Genomic DNA, 18,887 nt, shown 5'->3' with positions numbered 1-18,887 from the left:
TGTATATTTAGGTTGTACACTGTGAGTTTTAAAGTGTTACAATATGATGGGAATTCACACCTCCATCACCTCACAGAGAGGATGAGAACACTCAGGATAGACTCTCAGTAAATTTCAAGTATACGACACAGTGGTATGAACTGTGGCCAGCACGCTGCACATTAGATCCCCAGAATTTATTCATCTTATAGCCAAAGGTCCCACCTCCTTTACTACTCAATATTCATGATCGTTCCCCTTCTCGGTCCAGCCGCTTCTCTCAAGCCCATGCTAACCGGTTGACTTAGGTTTTCTTCATCTGTAGACGGCAGTTCAATCAAAATCGACCAAGATCTTCCCTTGTTCCGGTATATGAACCAACCGGACTGTGGGAGACAAACAGAGCAAAACGTCAGAAAATAGAAATACCGCTTTCACTATAGACAGGGGTCGGTATCTCTACAGCCCTGTGATCACTCAGCTTTCTGACCCTGGATGACACTGGAGGATTCTGGTATTTCCTTAAAGATTCATAGACGGGTCCAATATTAGTTTATCTGTCTCCGCATCACAGATCTACAATCTTCTAGTTGGCTTGCCCCAGCCGTGGCATAGCTATAATCTTCTCTGAATATTAAGCTTTGCACCGAGGCCTGATAACTGAATATTATTTCATTGCGAGGCCCAATCCTTTTCTTAAAAACCAATCAACAGGGATAGCTTCTAGAATTGTCCTTGTGCCATCGAGCATGGGCGCCGGAGGTGGTGTGGGTGGGAGAGGAGGGCCCTCTGGGGGAGGTTGCTCTTCCTGTGTCTGGGGAAAGGTTTTGAGGTTTTAAAGGGCTTGATTATCTTTAAAGAAAAAGGTTGCACACTGCCGGTCTCGTCAGCATTTGTAAGGATTGAAAGCATGTACTCTGAGCAAAACCACATTCTCAGGTTATTTGACCTGCCGGAAAGCTGGAGGCAGTGGGGAGCCCGTGAGTGAGTAAAGCCTGCCGGAGTGAAATTTCAGTTAGGGCTTGGGAAGGTGTTGACCTCCGGATGCCTTTCCAAAAGCTCAACCAGTTTGCCGAACCGTTTGAGGTTTGCCCCTCCTTGCTTATCACAAAAATCCAGAAAGCAGCGGCATCAGTTTCTGTTACAGCTCAGGGCTGAGGTACTAATATGCGCTCCGTTTGAGGAGAAGACTCCCCAGATGCCCCCAGTTCTTGGCTTGGGGCAGACCCCTGGTCTGTTCAGCTGCGCTTTGTGACCCAAGGCTGGCCGAACAGCGGATTTTCTCCTTCCATTTATTCCAGCTGAATTCCAAAGGTTAGGTGTACATATGCCCCCGAGGTGAGGTACGCAGCTGCACCCCATGTGCCCCCCATGTTAGGTATACAGCTTCCCCAAGCATCACCCCTTTCCCTACGTGGACAGTTATGGAGATGTGGATCCCTGCAAGTAGTTTCTGAAGCTGTCCACTCTTCGGGGTTGCAAGTACCGTGGAATTGTGGGCCATACGTAAGAACCTCGCTTGCAAAAGAACACACGGTATGAAGCTTGGAATTCTTTTCCCCGTCTGCCACGTTGAACCCGCCGAAAGAAAATGGAGGCATTTTGGGAAACGAGACTGGATTGATTTTTCTCCGACCACTCCTCTGTTTCCGCAACTCCCTGCCTCCGGTCACTTATCAACAACATGGCCGGACGATGCCCCCCCCCCCCCCCCCCCCCCCCCCCCCCCCCGCCAACTAATGGTTATTTCTTATCTCAAGTATAGCAGCACCTAGTATGTTGTTGCCAAACCCATGATGTGTTACCGGCTGTCTTAATTTCTTGCTCGCCTGATAATCGGAGGTGCTGAGATTCCAAAGGCTCAAGTGCTGTTGTATTATGTAATCTTTAAATTTGTGTTACCACCGCCCCAACGGGGATCCAGAACGGTTCCGTCATCCCCTCGGATTTCCCCTCTCTTTGCAGCCGCAACCCTCCTCCCACCCCTAACCCCTGGCGACCGCTGATGTGTTCTCCTTTAACATTGTTTTACAATGTATTCCTTTACTAGGATACGCATCCAGACCATCAGGATATTCTGAAAGCGATCGTAGCATTCAAAACTCTCATGGTAGGTGATGCTCTCAAATTATAATTCTCCGTCGTGTATGCGTTGTTCCTAAAAGAGTGATTTGTGTGTAACGTCTCCTTCCCAATGCAAAGGTCTTTAGAGTGGAAACAATAAGCTTTGGCGACACTATCGCAGTGATTGTTTCATTTAATTTTGTCTTCCAAAAATCATGCTTACCTATGAAAGGTTGCCAGGCCGAGGGTATAAAGCACTCACATTTGAAGTCTCTGCCACATGAAGCATTGTTGTGTAGGTGGGGGGTTTCCTTTTGTCTCTTTGTCTTTGCCCCCGTGTCGTTCACCTTGTGTCTGTGCAACTTGTCACTCACTGATTGCCATCGGTGCTGGATTCATCTATTTATGCCAAAGGGTGTGAGCTTGACTCTTTGCGTATGAAAAAGAAATCCTTCATCAAATCTAAAAGGAAAAAAACCTACTAAAATGCAACTGTTTTATAATCTTGTATCTTGAGCATGATTGTTAATGTCTTCTTGAACCCACTGATGTAAAAGCACTTGGTGGCCTTTTAGGAGAAAACAAAGCATCACTTTGGGTGATTGATTAAGTTTAGCTTCATGCTAGACATTTCTTTTTTTTTTTTAATGTCTATGTATTTATTTTGAGAGAGAGAGCAAGCAAGCAGGGGAGGTGCAGAGAGAGGGAGAGAGAGAGAGAGAAAGAGAGAGAGAGAGAGAGAGAGAGAGAGAGAGAGAGAATCTCAAGCAGGCTGTCAGTGTGGGCTCGAACCCACGAACGGTGAGATCGTGACCTGAGCTGAAACCAAGAGGCAGACGCTTACCCTAGTGAGCCACCCAGGTGCCCCCATTCTAGACATTAATGTAGCATTCCAAGGGATTGGGATCCATGGTTAGTTGTCGGTTCTTGCTATAAGGTTGTGATGCAACATTCGCCATCACCTCATTTGTATTGCTGTTGAAAGATCAGTACCTGATGCGTCCACAGGTAAACAGCAAGTTGAAGTCCAGAGTAAGGTATTACATTAAATACCTTTTGTTGTCATAGGTCACAAACAGTTTAATCTTGGCAGTTTTACATGGCATTTATTACTATTTGGGTCCCTTTTATTTTGTCCTACATAAATTGAATATAAAATTCCTTTTGAAAACAATATTTCTTTCTGACCATAGTACATGTTATGAAGCTTGCTTTGATGGTTCTAGTATATTTATTCCCACTTTAGATGCTTCAGAAACATGTGTCCAGTGAACTGATTTCTTCAAGTTTCCATTTAGCCGAAAGGGGCAGCAGAGATTTTATAGAAAACACGGCCCCCAAGGAACTGTGACATTTATTTGGAAACAGTAACATAACTAACCATATGCTTATTTTCATATTCAATTTGGAGTAAATGCTGTTACGTTTTTTAACAAATGTGTAAATACTGTTAAAAATTATTCTAAGATGACTTCACACTTTCTGAAACAGTGATCTACATCTATCTATATGTAGATAGATAGATAGATAGATAGATAGATAGATATAGTGTTCATACCCCACATTTTGTTTCCTGGTTTGTATTTTCACTTTGTATTCATAAAATTCAGTTGTATCTCTTTCTTAAAATTCTTTTAGGAACAGAATTAATGTAGTATTTTTTCTCCATACCAACCTACTCCCAGTCCCTAAACAAAGTATAGGCAGTGCCTGTTTCGTTGTAAGGTCTATTTGATTCGCTGCGGCAGGAGAAATTTAGTTTTCCCTTTTTCTAGAGCCCCTGGAGTCATTTGGCACAGAGAAAGGTGGCTCTTCCTCGCAAAACCTCTGGGGGCCCCAGGCTAGAGCCTCAGGGCCGTGGGTCTCTCTGTCCGTGAGGAACGGATCTGGTGATGGGATTCGTGGTGAGGAATCAGGACGCTGTGGAAATCCGAGAGCCCAAAGCTTCCTCTAACTCTGCTCTTGTTTTCGGTCTGTTTCGCAAGAATTCCTCTTCCAGTATGTTCTGCTTTGGTTCCATAGGGGCAGTGCCAAGATCTAAGGAAGAGAAAACAGCTGGAGTTGCAGATACTTTCTGAACCTATTCAGGCGTGGGAAGGAGAGAGTATTAAAACCTTGGGGAATGTTCTGTTTATGTCACAAGTGATGGTGCAGTATGGAACATGTGAGGTAAGAGGTTTCACAGCTCAACGCCATTGCTGCCATCTTTCTTCTTGTTCTTCTTTGATTCGTTCGTCCGTCCAGGCCAGGTTGCTCGAACGTGCCAGGAAACCGAGTGCCTCTTCTTTGCCCCACACTCTGCTAGGTGCTGTGGGAGAGAGGAGGAGAGACCACGCGATGAGCCGTGCCTTAAAAACAGATGAAAACACAGGCTGCGGCCAGAAAACGAACCCAGCTAGTCAGTGTAGAGGGTGCGCCTCAACAGTGGGTTGCACAGAAGCTCAGAGAAGGGAGAGAGCAAGGAGGCTGTGGAGAGGGGACTCGAGGAGGAGGGCCACGAAGGGAAAAGGCGAGCGTGTCGTAAGGTAGAGGTCATTCTTATCTCAGGAGAGAACAGGAGCGTGGCCTTTTGCTGCAGGAAGGCGAGGAAGCCGGTCTCTCGGGAACAGAGGAAGTGTGTTGGGAGAGGGAAAGCCGTGGAGCGAGACAGAGTCAGGTTATGAGAACGCTGGGCGTCAGGCAAGAGTCGTTCAGATCCACCCAGCAGGCAACAAGGAACTGTTAGAGGCTCGAGTAGTAGTATCATAAACAGAAGGACCGGCTGGGTTGGCAAGTGAGCAGTACCCCCCCCCCCCCCCGCTTCCCCACAAAGCTGGTGGGGGCAGAAAATGAAACTTCAGGGCCAAATCTGAGCCCCATTTAGGAGGGAAAGCCGATAGGAAGCAGTGACCTATGGGCTGGAGGAGATGATGGCCGCCATCTTAGACCTGTGAACTTCCAAGTGACCGTGGGTCTCCAGGGGCAGATGTCTTGTGGGCGGCCATTAAAACAGTAGAGAAACGTGGGCGGGAGGTCAGAGTTAGAGGCAGGGATTTAGATGTCCCTGACAGATGTGCCTTCCTAGGAAGTAAGTATCCAGAGAGAAGCACGGAGGGCTGAGATGGAATAGGTCTTTTAGGAAGGGGGCAGTCCAGCGAGGGGGGAAGGTTGGTTATGTCACCCGGCCTGATTTATCGGCTGTTAGAATTGCCTTCCCCGTCCCCAGACATCTTCCTATACTCCCTGGCAGGTCTCTGTCAGAGATTCATTACTTTGGGTTAATAAGCAATCTCATTGAAGACGCAGATACCCTGGGGAAGGTTGGTGGGTGCTGCAGAAGGTTCAAAGGTCAAGCAGTATGGAGACCAAGAAGAAGCCATCGGATTTTGCTAGAAGGCAGTTATTGATGGCTCGGAGACAGCGGCGGGGCTGCAGTTAGGGAGGAATCAATGAGGAGAAAAATGAAGGCAGCAAGTCATTTGGCCATAAAATACCGAGAAACAGGGTACTGACATACCTCAGGAGATCCTGGGGGTTTGGTTCCAGAGCGGTCTCTCGGTGTGTATAAAAGTTATCTCTTCGCTACGCAGTGGTTTATTAAGTGTGCAGTTCCATGTAGTCTACCAAACGGGCCTACCTTAATCAAAACTCCTTTATTGCTACAAAATGCTAAGCATCGTCTGAGCTTTCCGTGGGTCATAATCACTGATCGCAGATCCCCATAATAAATACAGTAATAATGAAAAAGCTTGAAATATGGCAGCAATCACCCTAACGCGACAGACATGAAGCGAGCAAATGCTGCCGGAAGCATGGCACTTGCCCACCTGCTCCACGCAGGGATGCCACAGGCCTTCAGTCTGTTAAAGAACACGACTACCTGTGACGCGCAATGAAGTGAACCGCAAGAAAACAAGGCAGGCCTGTATTATATCGAAGGCGCCACGGGGGCCCGGGAAGGCCTGTTAGGACAGGAGATGTGCGTATGTTAAAGGCAAAAGAGGAAAAGCTCATTAAGCAGGCGACGCTGCTGGAAGGAGGAAGAAGAGATTAAGTGTCTGTAGAAAGGCATGGAGATCATTGGAGCTAACATGGCTGGACATGTAAGCCGAATGTAATTAAAAAAATTTTTTTTTAATGTTTATTTATTTTTGAAAGAGAGAGAGACAGACAGAGACAGGGAGACAGACACGGGGAGACACAGAATCCGAAGGAGGCTCCAGGCTCTGAGCTGTCAGCACAGAGTCCGACGCGGGGCTCGAACTCACGAACCGTGAGATCGTGACCTGAGCCACCCAGGCACCCCTGGATGTAATTTTTTCCGCATCTACTACATGTGCATCCGTTTGTAGAGTTCAGGGAAGCCCTCACGTGTAAAATCTCCCTTGGTGCCATTTTCGAAAGGTATTTATTTCTTTGTTTCACATGAGTACGATAGTTTTCATGTTCTTACTGATTAAAAGTAATTTTATGGATAAGACCTTAGCACACATGCCAGAGCAGAATACATTTCCTATTTCAGGCTTTCCTACCTGAAAGCCCCTTCTGTTTTGCTACTTTTCAGAGTAAAATCATTTTCATTTTGTGAACCTAGAGACTTGTGCTTTGGCTACAGCTCGCGTAGCAAGGCATTAACTGTGTGACTGCTCAGGCATATATACTTGGGAAACAGGCACGTTATTTGTATTTAACCGTTATGTATAGGAAAAAGAGGGATAAACTGTGGCTTTAGATTCACTTCGAAGTCGAATTCAACTAGTCTTGTGCTTTTAAGTTGGGTATCTTTTTTAAAAGGTCACTGTTCATGTTTCGTTGCCTTATATAAGCCCTGTGATATACAACAGTGACTCCAGAAATTCTTAACAAACAAAATGTCCACTTTCTGTCCTCCACTTAATATTTTCCATTTCACTTTAGGAAAAAGAGGAGCGGTACCTCATGTTGTTTTCAAGTGTCTTGATAATGTTATCCGCAAGTCCTCGGATGAGTGGCTTCATCTATCAGGTCAGTAGATTTCATATAAAGCAAACAGCAGGACCCAGAATGAAAACAGGTTTGCATCCCGTTGCAATATCTGTTCTATGGCACTAAAAGCTCCAGCCAGAAAATGCAGAATGTTCTGACCCTTTGTTGTAATTATACAGCTTATAAGAGCAGATGTTCCTTAGATGGAAAACCTTTGTATTGCCGTAATGAGTTTATCTTGAACGTCCATCGCGCTGGCTGTGAGCCCGGTTACGAATGTTCCGATAGAAGTCCTTCCACTCGTTGGGAAATTAAACTTCCTTCAGTCCGCTCCCCAAAGATGGAGTGCTATAAGTTACTGTTGCTTATTATAGCTGGCCTAGCAATGACTAATGTTCATGAAACTGGAAAAAAAAATTTTTTTTTGAATCTTTACTCTGTTGACTGATTCTCCGGAAAATGTGTTAGAAAACAAGTAAGCCTGTTTGTAAATCCTGACCGTATGGTTTAGGATGTGTTAGCAAAACACAAGCCACATTGCCCCCTTGCTTTCTTGTCTGATCACATTTGAAAGCAGGGAAGCATGCAGGCCAGAGAAATATGTCGAGCCCTGAATCAGCAGTGATTTCCGAGAGGGTCAGAAAATCTAATAGACATAAGCCGGGGCACATCTAACCACAGAACTGATGGGAATGTTCCTTTTCTGATAGGGAAAAATACCAGTCGCGGGAATCGTGGTGACCAGATTAGATGAAATCGAAGGCAATGACTACACATTTGAAATCACAGGTAGGCACTCTTGTCTTTTTCGAGTAGCTACTTGAAATCCTTTTTGGAATGAAGTGGGATTCGAGTAAGTAAAAGCTATTATTTTCTGCTCTAAGTCCGTGAGCAAGTTTTACCTGGCCACAGCAAGGTGTCTTCCATTTTCTGGGATGATTAGGGTCCGGCGATAGAACCAAGTGTCCTGGCCACTCAAAAGCCTCAGCGTGGCCATTGGTTTCAATCTTTTCTTGCGTCGGAGCTACTTGTTAGAACTAACAGAATGGACTGATATAGAGGCACAAATTGAGCAGGCCTGGTAAGGCCTGACCTTTTGGCCTACGGTCCCTTTTGCCAGGCCCGTGTGATTTCCATGTGACGGTTGCACTCTGCACCGAGAGGGCGCAGCAGCTCACGCTGGGATGGTGGCCCCGGGCCTTACCCCCTTCGTTCCCCAGTAGGGAGCCCGAGATCGGATGTTGGCCTTGCTTCAGCAGGGGTTTCAACAGGGGTTATCTCATCGGTGTGGACACTCATGGAAACAGACACCCCAGCCTTAGTTGCTCGACGTGTGTTTATGAATGAGGTGAACTCAAGGCCCTCCGTGTCTTTTGTCTCCAAATGCTCCCAATGGGGCAATGCAGGTAACCTAGTAGAGAGGACTGTGGTCCATTGCAACAACAGCCAGGACTTCCAGGAATGGCTGGAGCAGCTGTGCAGACTGATCAGGGGACCTGCCTCTTGCAGCTCATTATCCAAAACATCGTCGTCCTCTTCTGGTGCTCATTCCGTAAGTTGTCCACTTGTGCGGTCCGGGGACTACTGAGTCTCTCGTCACACCTGCCTGCAGAGGACTTACAAGAAGCAGTGAGCATGCCCTTAGTCTTTGGGTTGTCTATATTCGTAGGTCTTGAAGTACAGTTAAACCTCACTAATTCTGATTACTTGTGGAGGGAGGTCCATCCAAATTAATGAGAGGTTTTACGTAGAGGTGTGCGGCTTTGTCGGACGGCGTTGAGGAGCTCCCGCCAACTGCCCGCAAAGTTTTGTCTAATCAGAAGTCCCACTGAGATGTTTTAGCGGTAAACGAGATTTATTTTTTTTCACTTTTTTTTATTACATATAGTTTATTGTCAAATCGGTTTCCATACAGCACCCAGTGCTCATCCCAACGGGTTAATTAGCAGCTGTTATTCTCCTATTCGTTGTGTGCTGAGTCAAAAAACAGGTAGTTTACCTGCCCACGTACTTCACCATCTCCACGTAATCTCATTTAGGCTACCACATTCACCGGGCAACCTTCAAGGGTAAACTTGCAGCCGCTGCCTTCTTCCAAGTCATCACGAATTTGGAATTCCTGGACTTGGAATTGATGAGATTTTACTGTACTTGTTGAGTGAGAGCAAAGATTGCAGTGCTGTTAACACTCCAACCGGTGATGCCAAAATTCCAGTCTCAGGCACTGTGCGATGTGGTGGGAAGAACAAGGGCTCCGGCATCAGATCTGAGGTCAAATCTTGGCTTTGTCAATTGCCAGCTAGTTAGTTACTTCACTTCGCTAAGGTTTGTCATAGGCAGTTCTGCTGAGATAACCTATTCCAGCACCTGATAGAGTGCCAAGCGCCCGACCGAAGCCATCCAGTGCTGACTCCGCTCTCCTCTCTTATGAAGGAAAGCCACCCCTGACTTTAGTGAATCAAATTCCAGAAGAGAGAGGGAAGACAGGCCCGTAGGAGGTTGAGTCGATTTTGTGCCGTTCCTTAGAGACCCCATCATCTGGACTTTTGTTTTCCCGCCTTTCCTTTCCTGTGGTTGGCTTTGCTATCCAATGAAACTATTGTTCTCTTGCCGTGCGGCACAAGGTCGGGTTCAGGTGGCAGATCGCCAGCATCTCATCAGACATTTTCCCAGTCTTTTAGCTCTACCGGACAGCCCCGAGGACCCTTGGAGCCTCCTCAAATTATAAAACCGTGGAGTTTAAGTTGTCTACGACCCGCACCTCCACTTAGACCATCAGCAGCACTAGGTTATAAAGAGGTAATGTCTGTCAAGCTAATGTCACAGCTTATTCCGAAGAGTTCTGTGGGGATGTGCTAGAATTTATGCTAGGTGATACATGTCAGTCAGTCGTGAATCGTTAGAGTCGGGGATGTTTTCATTTCTTAATTTTCCATTTCCCCATTGTCCCTGTGCAAATATTTATCCAGAAGGGTTTATGTGCACTGCCTGGGTTCCCCGGTCCCTTCCTGATAATTGTATATAATGTCCACACATCTTAAACAGAAGCCACTTCCTTGGAGTTCAGTTTGCGACCAAGCAGACCCAGTTCTGCATTTTGGATCATTTTGATCTATTAAAGCCAAATCAGGAAAGTCTTATGGGACCAAGCCATAAGTCTGAACTATGAGAGTCTGGACCTTCTGCTGCAGTTGGAAAGGGAAAAGAATTTAATGAAAAGAATGTCTTTTCAAGTGAGGCTTCTAAGCAACATTGGATATTTGGGTCGTGTGGGGACTTCAAGGTTCTTTCTATTTTTTTCCTCAAAGTCGCAGTCAGGAAATGTCAGTCACTGGCTTCTGTAACTGTGTGGAGTGTTAGTTTTTCCATCCAAACGGTGTTTTGTTTTGTTTCCCTAAGATGTTAATCATCATTTCAGCTTTCAGTAAAGAGCCTCATTTATAAGTAACTGTTCTTTAACTAGGTCTTCCTGAGTGAAGGTTTAAGATCGTGGCGGTTATGAGACGCATCTTAGAATTAGGGAGCAAAGACAGCATATATTGCCATATCGACTGTGTGTTTTGATGCGCGACACAGATTTAGCTCAATCTCAAGTTTGTTTTGATTTCAAACACTGTGCTACTGTCTCGATTAATTGTTGCCTCCGAGTGCGGTAAAAATAGAGCGGTATTGACACCGGAGGAATTTTTTATCGTTTCAGCTGGGCATGACAGGAGAAATAATGCTTGAGCTGAATCCTTATTATGTACCTCTGTTCAGAATTGGGCCAGGAAACAGTCCCACAGGTTTGCTGTGGAAATCGACCCGGGAAAATCGTAGTTATCTGGGTCCCCTTTTTAACGATCGCTATTTTGTAATTGTCAGTTCCTAAGTTCGAATTCAGGTGAGCCTTGAAGGGTCCAGTTAACTTAATCCTTTGCAGAACTAATCCATTAAAACTAAGGCATGATCACGTTGTTTCTGCTGGGAGAAGAGAGCTATTAATATACTCTTACCGTAGAGTGTGTATTTCAGTTATTTTCAGTATTTGTTACTCTGCACAGAACTGTATTCCTTGGGCTTTCGCATGACAATATTGCATCTGAGACTAATGCGGGAAACGTGATGATGTTCTGTGTAATTGATGATGACACTAACATTTGACTGTTGTTTTAGAATTACTGATAAATGGATTTGATCATTATAACCATCGACCTCTCACGCTCATTTTCTCTTTCTTTACATATTCACTTTAGAGGATGTCTTATATCTTAAAGGTAAGGGTAGAACAATATCTTTGGCTTACAGTGGCCTCATAATGCTGTGCTGTCACCTCTGATGAATGAAGCTTTTCCTTTATGCTTGTTTTGTCCCTTGTTCTCATTGGTGGCTAAAGTACGAAGATGCAGTTCTGACATGTAAGTACATTTTCTTCAGAAAGCAGCCTCTTGTGAAATCCACATGAAAATGTTGTCTTAGACGCCTTGAAAATGCCTGTTTTCCTTGTGTCTTTTTGGTAAACGCTCTTTCTCCGATCCTTTTTGTCACATGTGAGTTTTCCATGTCCGTTTTCAAGTCTAAGTGGGTCGCTGTGGCTAAGTGGAAGAAATTAAATTCTTTTGTCCCATATATTTTAAGGTACTAATTATGACCCACCCATCACGTATATACCTTGCAGGGGACATTGGGATAAGACGGTCACTAGGGTCTGAGATTCTCATCTCTTTGTTTGGATACCTGATAATGAGCACCGGTTACTTATCCGGCAAAAGCAAATTCAGTAATCCATGGCTCTTGTATCTGCTAATTAAAAATACGGCTTTCTGTATGTACATTTAAGCTTCGGTCTACACCCATCGCTCCTGATGCCAAATTATTTATCAGGACATCCCTCATTTGGCTCTTCTCTCTGAGTTCAGGGAAATTATTTGGTCCCTTAATTTTCCCATCTGACAAATGGAAATTAATATTCTTCTCTGTGGGACTGTCGCTAAGGAAAATGTATTTAAAAAGCTTTGAAGCTCCTTGAAAAGCAGTATGTACCATATTAGTATTTACAACTGTTACTTGATTCCCTGGAAACTGAATCAGCGAGGACTATAAACCAAGTTAGGAATGCGGTTGTTTCCCTGGGATCTACACCCACTCTTTTCTCTGCACACGGCACCCGTCCCTATGGCGGTTGAGAGGCCAGTTGTTCTGCCTCTGTTTTATGGAAGCTTTTAGAGTTTCTTGGAGCCATTTTTTATTGTGTACATTATTAAACTTCGATGCCCTTTGGGGACTGTCAAAATAGGAGAGAGCCATTCGGTTTCATTTCATTTGCTCTTTTTAATTTGTCTTGGGGGGAGAATTTTAATTCCTAAACAAACCTCTGTCCTTACAGGAGTCTAGTAAAAGCCCCAAAACGATGAAGAAGTTTCTTCATAAAAGAAAGACGGAAAGAAAGCCATCGGAGGAGGAGTATGTGATTCGGAAAAGTATGTGTTTTGTACTCTTGGAAGGTCGGTTATGGATGAACTAGCGGAAGGATTCTTTTGAAAGCAGATGATTAGAGCAGTTTGTCCTCCGTACCCCCTGTTTCATGAAGAAAAAATGCATGCATTCAAGGGTTTGGTCACCTCTAAGATTTTCGAGTCAGCTGCCGCCTGTATGATTTCGTTTCGAATATTTTGCCCCGCCTGGTTGAGAACCACTAAAGGGACCTGTTTGCTACGGATACATTTTTTCCCTTAGTTTCTGATGCCCAAGATATTTTCCTCTACCAGGATACACTAAATAGACCTGAAGGCTGAAATCCTTCTGGAAGGTTAATGCTCAGTGACGTTCTCTGAGTTAGCCGAGGAATCGGGCAGCTGCTGCATATGTATGTATTTGCCTCTATGGCTGGGAACGAGGTCCTTTGGGACACACATGAAGGAGTAAGTGATGTATCACCAAGGGGTGACGGATCTGTGCGTCCCGGCCAAAAATACAGTCTGGAAAGATCTGCTGGACTCCAGCTTCTGCATCTACCCCACCCCACCCCCCACCGGGATGTGCGCATCCGCCACCCGCTAGCTAGCAGGGTTTCGCCCTCCAGTCATTTCAAGAATGAGTTGGAGGAGGAGAGACAGGAGGGGGAATCAATGACTCTGCTGGCTGGTTGGAAAAACGGGTGAGGTCTGTGGGGGAAAGCTTCCTAGAGAAGGGAAGCCTTGAAGTTTGAAGGAGAGGCAGGTTGTGGTATATATCAGATGAGAACTGAGGCTAGGGCTGTCATTGCGGCCTCTAAGAGTCTAGTAAAAGCCCCAGGGCCGCCTGGGTGGCTCAGTCGGTTAAGCGTCCGACTTCAGCTCAGGTTGTGATCTTGAGGTTCATGAGTTCGAGCCCCGCGTCGGACTCTGTGCTGACAACGTGGAGGGGACTCTGTCTTCCTGTCTCTCTCTCTGCCCCTTCCCCGCTCTCTCTCTCTCTCTCTCTCTCTCTCTCACACACACACACACACACACACTCTCTCTCTCTCTCTCTCTCTCTCTCTCAAAATAAAGTTAAAACCAAAAGCCCCAAAGTGATGAGGACATTTCTTCAGGAAAGAACTCTGGAAAGAAAGCCACTGGGGGAGGAAGCTTTCCGGTCACGGAGGCCGGTCCCTAGCAGTTGAGTGCAGTGCATGATTCTGAGGGTCCAGGGGCGTAGATGTCTCTGCCAACTCATTGGTAATTAAATCTCACAGGTACGGCTGCTCTGGAAGAAGATGCTCAGATCCTGAAAGTGATCGAAGCCTACTGCACCAGCGCAAACTTTCAACAAGGCCATGGCTCAAGTAGGTTCCCCCAAACCACTTTCTCTAATGAGCCCTGTTTCTTCTTTACTGCTCGGCGCCTCTTTGAAGAAGAGAAAAGCAGCCCAGCTGGGTTGCAGGGCGTGGAGAGCAGGTGACTTCGTGCTGAGGAGCAGCGCGCAGAAGAGCAGAACTGCATCTTTCCGATAAGGGGCTTTTAGCTGCCCGGGCGGTTTGTTTACGCAGTGTTTTCTTTTCACCCGGAGAGAAAGAGACACGCAAGAGTAAAAAAGCTGGAGGTGATAGAAATGAAAACAAAAGAAGTTTTTTAAAAAGTCATTCTCCTTTGAAGTACGCAGATGCCTTCACCAGCACTAGTTAGGAATTAAAGAACCCAGAGAGTTCCTGTGTCTGTGAACTGATGCTAATCTCCTCTCATGGGCAGATTTGGAAAGGAAGTCACAATACTATCTCCGATCAGCTGCATATTTAAGCGAACAGTGCTTCACCAAGCTCAAGTTTCAAAGTTGCTCAGAAATTCTGGAAATGTAGCTGCTTAGCCGGGGCTGTTTGGAATGTGTGCAATTTACAGGGAGCTATTGGGGGAGGGTAATCCCCCCCCCTCCCCGCACCCCTCCCCCCAGCAACTTTCAGGCACCAAAGGAAAGCAAGCGGATGTTTTCTGATTGATCCTTGAGCTTTTTTTTTTTTTTTTTCCAAACCGAGTCACATAGACACGAGTCTTCCGTGACTATAGGCGTTCAGGGGACCACAAGTGAGGTGTCTGCTGTTTGCATTTGCCTAAGACACGAGTGCTCCGTAACACAGCCACTGCCCAATCACTTGGGTGGGTGGGGGGGGAGGGGATCACTTGGGTGGGTTGCCTTGACCGATGCCTTCGGAGTAACTTGTCCCTAAGGCTGGCGGGAGGAAGAGGTTTGATGTCGAGCTTGACACGTTTGGCGGTGAAGGGAGGACTGTCACACCATCTAGTTCACAGACAAATCCTGGCTGTGGCCTTGGGCATGGCCAGCTCTGAGGACAAGTTTCGAGGAGGCAGGAAAGGAAAGGGAGAGCAATGTGTGTCGTGAAAACTAGGAAAGCGAGGGGGACAGGGAGGCCCCAGAAGAAGCCTCCCTCGTGCAAAACCTGACCTCACCTGCTCCCCGAACCCGCTCTCTTCATGTCGACAGTGTCTGTAGATGTGTCACAGGGGCAGGCAGGTGTTGCGGCCTAAAGAGTCACGTGTCCGCCCCTCCTGCCCAGCCTGCCCCTGACACGTGGCAAGCGTCTAGCATCATGGTGACCTCCCATCCTCTGTCCCTCTCCGGCCAGAAGTCGTGCTTCCCTGGAAACGACTGCTGTTGTTTCCTGCTGCATTTAACCGATCAGTCAGTCGGTCCGCTGTCTCCTTATTAGGCACCTACCAAGTGCTGGGCCCCGTGGAAGGCAGACACAGGGCCACCTCAGCAAAGGGGAGGCAGTGAGCACTCACGACTTGAAGGAATTAGGCTTCGAAGAGAGGACGCCAGTGGCTCAGGGAGACTGAAGTTTAAGGGCTTGAGCTCTGAAAGGAAGGATCCAGAAGTGAGGGAGAGGTTGGACATACAGGAGAGCTGTTTGGCCAGGTCCCTTGTCTGTTCCGTCACCTCTTCTGTCCCAGAGCCTCGAGGCAGTCTGAGCAGAGCCCTAAGGATGCCCACATCTTTGAGCTGATGTGATAATCCCCAACCCCCGCTCTACCCTTGACCAAAATGGCCTTGACTGACTGAATGCACCCCACCCCGGCCCCCCGCTTCGAGACTGAATTGGTGTATTTGGCCGTTTCCTCAGTTGGGAAGGTGTAGTCACCAAATGTTGGGTGACTGCTCTCTGGGGTGCAAGGCAGCAGCATGCCATCCACAAAGACCCCTCAATGACAACAGTGGAAGGGGCCAACACCTAGAATAGTCTCCAGTAACTGTCCCCTTTCCGCCCTCTCTCAATCCTTGCTTGTAGGTGCTCGCAAAGATTCGCTTCCACAGGTCTTACTCCCCGAGGAAGAGAAGCTCATCATTGAAGAAACCAGGAGCAACGGCCAGACCATCATTGAAGAGAAGTGAGTAGAGCAGGCTGCTGTTTCTGATCTGTCTGGGGGCCGGAAAGAAGGTTCTGGCAGGGCAGTGGGTCTCTTGCAAAGCCTGCACCGAAGGATAGTCCGTCCTTCTCCGGGAATATACCCCTCTTTGCTCTCATGCAGTTGGGAGCGGTGGGAGGGCTGCCCCCCCCCCCCCCCCAACAAAGGGAAGGGGGAAAGGGAGGCCAAGCGGGCAGAACTCTCTGCTTGGTGGCTGCCCCTGGGATCAGCTCCCTCATACGGTACGGCGCTTCAGGGCACACAAGAATAGCACTCTAGATGAATCTAGATGGCGCTGGGGAAGGCCACAGCACCAATTTCCCTGCCCAGATGGATGCTTCTCATGCATACAGAGTCAAACACTGGACTTTCACATACTTGACCTATATAGAATCCTACAGAAACCCAGTGAGATAAGCTTTATGTTCACCACTTCTATAGGCGAGGAAGCTGGGGTTCAGGGAGATGATGTCCCTGGTCTACCTTTGCACGGTAGTGAGGGTGACCTAACGGGCAAGAATCAGGTTAAGTACCCGTGGGCTCATAAAATAAACACAAAGTGGCCAGCCAAATGGTTTGTTTAAACTTGAGTCATTTCTGAAGTCGGGCCTAAATTTGCCTAGGACAGCATATTTCAAAGTGCTTGACATCGTCGATGTGTTTTTCCATCTGGTACATGAAGTGATGTGGCAAAATGGTAAAGCACTTGGGCTCAAGGGGACAGCCCTGGTTCAAGTCCAAATTCTGCATCATGTTAGCTGTATGGCCTAGGTGCAAACCTCTTTACCTCTCTGTGCCTCAGTTTCCTCATCTGTAAATGGGTATGATAGTACTACTTTAAGGTTTGTTGTGAGGTTAAATGGAAAAATAAATACAAAGGCTAGCACATGGTAATCACTTAATAGATGATAATCATTGTCATTATAATTGTTGTAGCTATATTAATCCCCACGATAACTTTGTGAGGTTTTTGGGGAATGTACTATTATCCCCATTCTGTCTGTGAAGAAAGTTAAGACAAGGAGAGGAGGAGAAAGAAACTACCCAAGGTACCCAAGGTCCCCAAGGTTACCCAAGGTTACCCAAGGTTGGAGGACTGGTAGGTGGTGGGATCAGAACTGGAACCCAGATCTCCAAAGTTCTTGTCCAGGAGCAGAGCCAGCCGGAAAGTGACTGTCCTGACTCAGCCAGGGCACTTTAATTCTCTTTCGGAATAGATGGAATCTTCCAGAAATAACGCCTCTGACTTTGTGTCACGTAGGGTCAGAGAGATGAAAGGTGCAATGCCATGGCACAGATCTTGTAGGATAGGCAGGACCTCATGACGGCCCTCGTTGTATGTTAGGTGATGTTCATTCCTGCCCCAGAGAAAGAATCGAAACCTTTTGATGAGCCCTAGTCTCTTCTTTTGTGTTCACCCAGCTGGGAAGCAAGTGGCCAAAGAGGAGGGCAGTGTAGAAAAGGTGTGATGACATCGTGTTTGAATGACCACGTGTGCTGATGGTTGTTCACTCACAAAAATAGGGCCCCACGAGGACCGTTCTTGGCGGTTATGTCTCCCGACCAGCTGGAAAGTCCACTGCTTTTCAGGATCTGTATTTCTAGAAAGCTGCTTTTATTGTTACGCTTTGCTTAACAGTATTTCAGTGCCAGCTGTTAAACTCTGAACTTTATGTTCTAGGAGTCTTGTCGATACTGTTTATGCCTTGAAGGATGAGGTCAAAGAACTGAAACAGGTAATGAAATATAAAAGTCATTCTCTCAGCTCATAGAACTGATGAGGTGGGGATTTTTATTTTCCTTGTGTCTTCAAGGTGGGTCTTGTTGGTTTTCCCATGTGGTCTTGGGTTTAAATTTCTCAGGATTGCTCATATACCTATTTAGCAGTTTACAAAAGGGTCCCCAACTTAGTTATAACTTTCACGCTCTCGGACATTTGTAAACAGAATTTTTTTTTTTTTTTACAAAGCTAAGTCATCCGTGAGTGGATAAGTGTAAAGAGAACCATAAATCTTGAGTTGTGGGCTCCTCTAGAGATGTGATCCGCTGTTTCATGATGCACAGTCTTCCCAGTGTTTGGGGTCTGGCTGTGCCTGGTGACGGGGTAAAGGATGGACTGGAGGGGGGAGAACAGAGACTGGAAGAACACTCGGGAGGTTGTCACAAAACTCAGGGTGAGACCGAGGAGCACGAGAAAGGAAAGTACAGTCAGTGGTGACGGCTGCTAACAGGATAAGCAGGAGGAGCCCTGAGAAGGGGCCACTTGGTTTGGGAATTGACAAGTCTTTTCCCATCACAGGAAAATAAAAGAATGAAGCAATGCCTGGAAGAAGAATTGAAATCAAGGAGGGACCTAGAAAAGCTGGTCCGGAGGCTGTTGAAGCAAACTGATGAGTGTATTCGGGCCGAGTCCAGTAGCAAGATCTCCATCCTTCCATAACCATCACTGTGCAGCTGGGCAGATGTTGCCTTCGGGACATCTTGAAATGTCCAGCTTCAAACGCTCTGTTTGCTCACTTCTTCGGTTTTCATTTTGTATCAGAGTCAGTCTCTCTTTCTCTCTCTCTCTCTCTCTCTCTCTCTCTCCTTCGCTTTCTCTCTCTGTCTCCCTGTTTGCTTGAGTGTTGGTTGGTTGGTTATTGGTTGGTTGTTTTCCTTCTGACAGATCCTTCTGACAGGTGGTAGAACTCTCCCCAGAGTCTTTTCCATCCGATGAGAAAAGGGAAACCTAGTGTAGGCAAGTGACTTAAATGGTCTTCAGATGGCCTTCAATTCATAGTGCCTCTTTACCAGCCATTACCCCTGGGTCACTCTTTTGCGGCTGGCTACCAGAGCAAAGTGGCTGGCCGTGGCTTAGTAAATGTGAACGACTTTTTCTCGAACGCTTTCTTGTATCTGGAAGCCCCTCAGTACCCAATTTAATGAAGGCGAAGCTCCCCGAGCTGTGACTAGGGTAGGGTGAGTAGAAGACTAGCACATTTGCCCAATGACCCAGCCACCCTTCCCCGGGTGATCATGTGCCACCCCTCAATGCACACTTTT

General features: G+C 46.7%; 1 protein-coding gene across 6 annotated transcripts in view; it reads left to right on the top strand.

Annotated features, from left to right (window-relative positions):
* The window catches only part of ARHGEF6 (Rac/Cdc42 guanine nucleotide exchange factor 6), a 99,363-nt gene extending 80,864 nt beyond the window's left edge, over positions 1–18,499 (top strand). For 5 of the 6 annotated variants that reach the window (XM_047843211.1, XM_047843218.1, XM_047843217.1 and 2 more), the window contains 12 exons: positions 2,030–2,089; positions 4,066–4,212; positions 6,940–7,026; positions 7,698–7,776; positions 8,394–8,539; positions 9,661–9,786; positions 11,223–11,243; positions 12,353–12,446; positions 13,682–13,771; positions 15,728–15,827; positions 17,527–17,581; positions 18,145–18,499. In XM_047843211.1, the coding sequence (XP_047699167.1) occupies positions 2,030–2,089; positions 4,066–4,212; positions 6,940–7,026; positions 7,698–7,776; positions 8,394–8,539; positions 9,661–9,786; positions 11,223–11,243; positions 12,353–12,446; positions 13,682–13,771; positions 15,728–15,827; positions 17,527–17,581; positions 18,145–18,285 (1,146 nt within the window). In that variant the 3' untranslated portion in view covers positions 18,286–18,499. The remainder of the gene's footprint in view (positions 1–2,029; positions 2,090–4,065; positions 4,213–6,939; positions 7,027–7,697; positions 7,777–8,393; positions 8,540–9,660; positions 9,787–11,222; positions 11,244–12,352; positions 12,447–13,681; positions 13,772–15,727; positions 15,828–17,526; positions 17,582–18,144) is intronic. The other variant, XM_047843212.1, reaches the window with a different exon arrangement.
* Positions 18,500–18,887: the final 388 nt, after the last annotated feature.

Source organism: Prionailurus viverrinus, chromosome X, assembly GCF_022837055.1.
Source record: "Prionailurus viverrinus isolate Anna chromosome X, UM_Priviv_1.0, whole genome shotgun sequence".
Taxonomy (NCBI): domain Eukaryota; kingdom Metazoa; phylum Chordata; class Mammalia; order Carnivora; family Felidae; genus Prionailurus; species Prionailurus viverrinus.
Note: the sequence above shows the minus strand (reverse complement) of the source record. Positions and strands in the feature narration are given on the sequence as shown.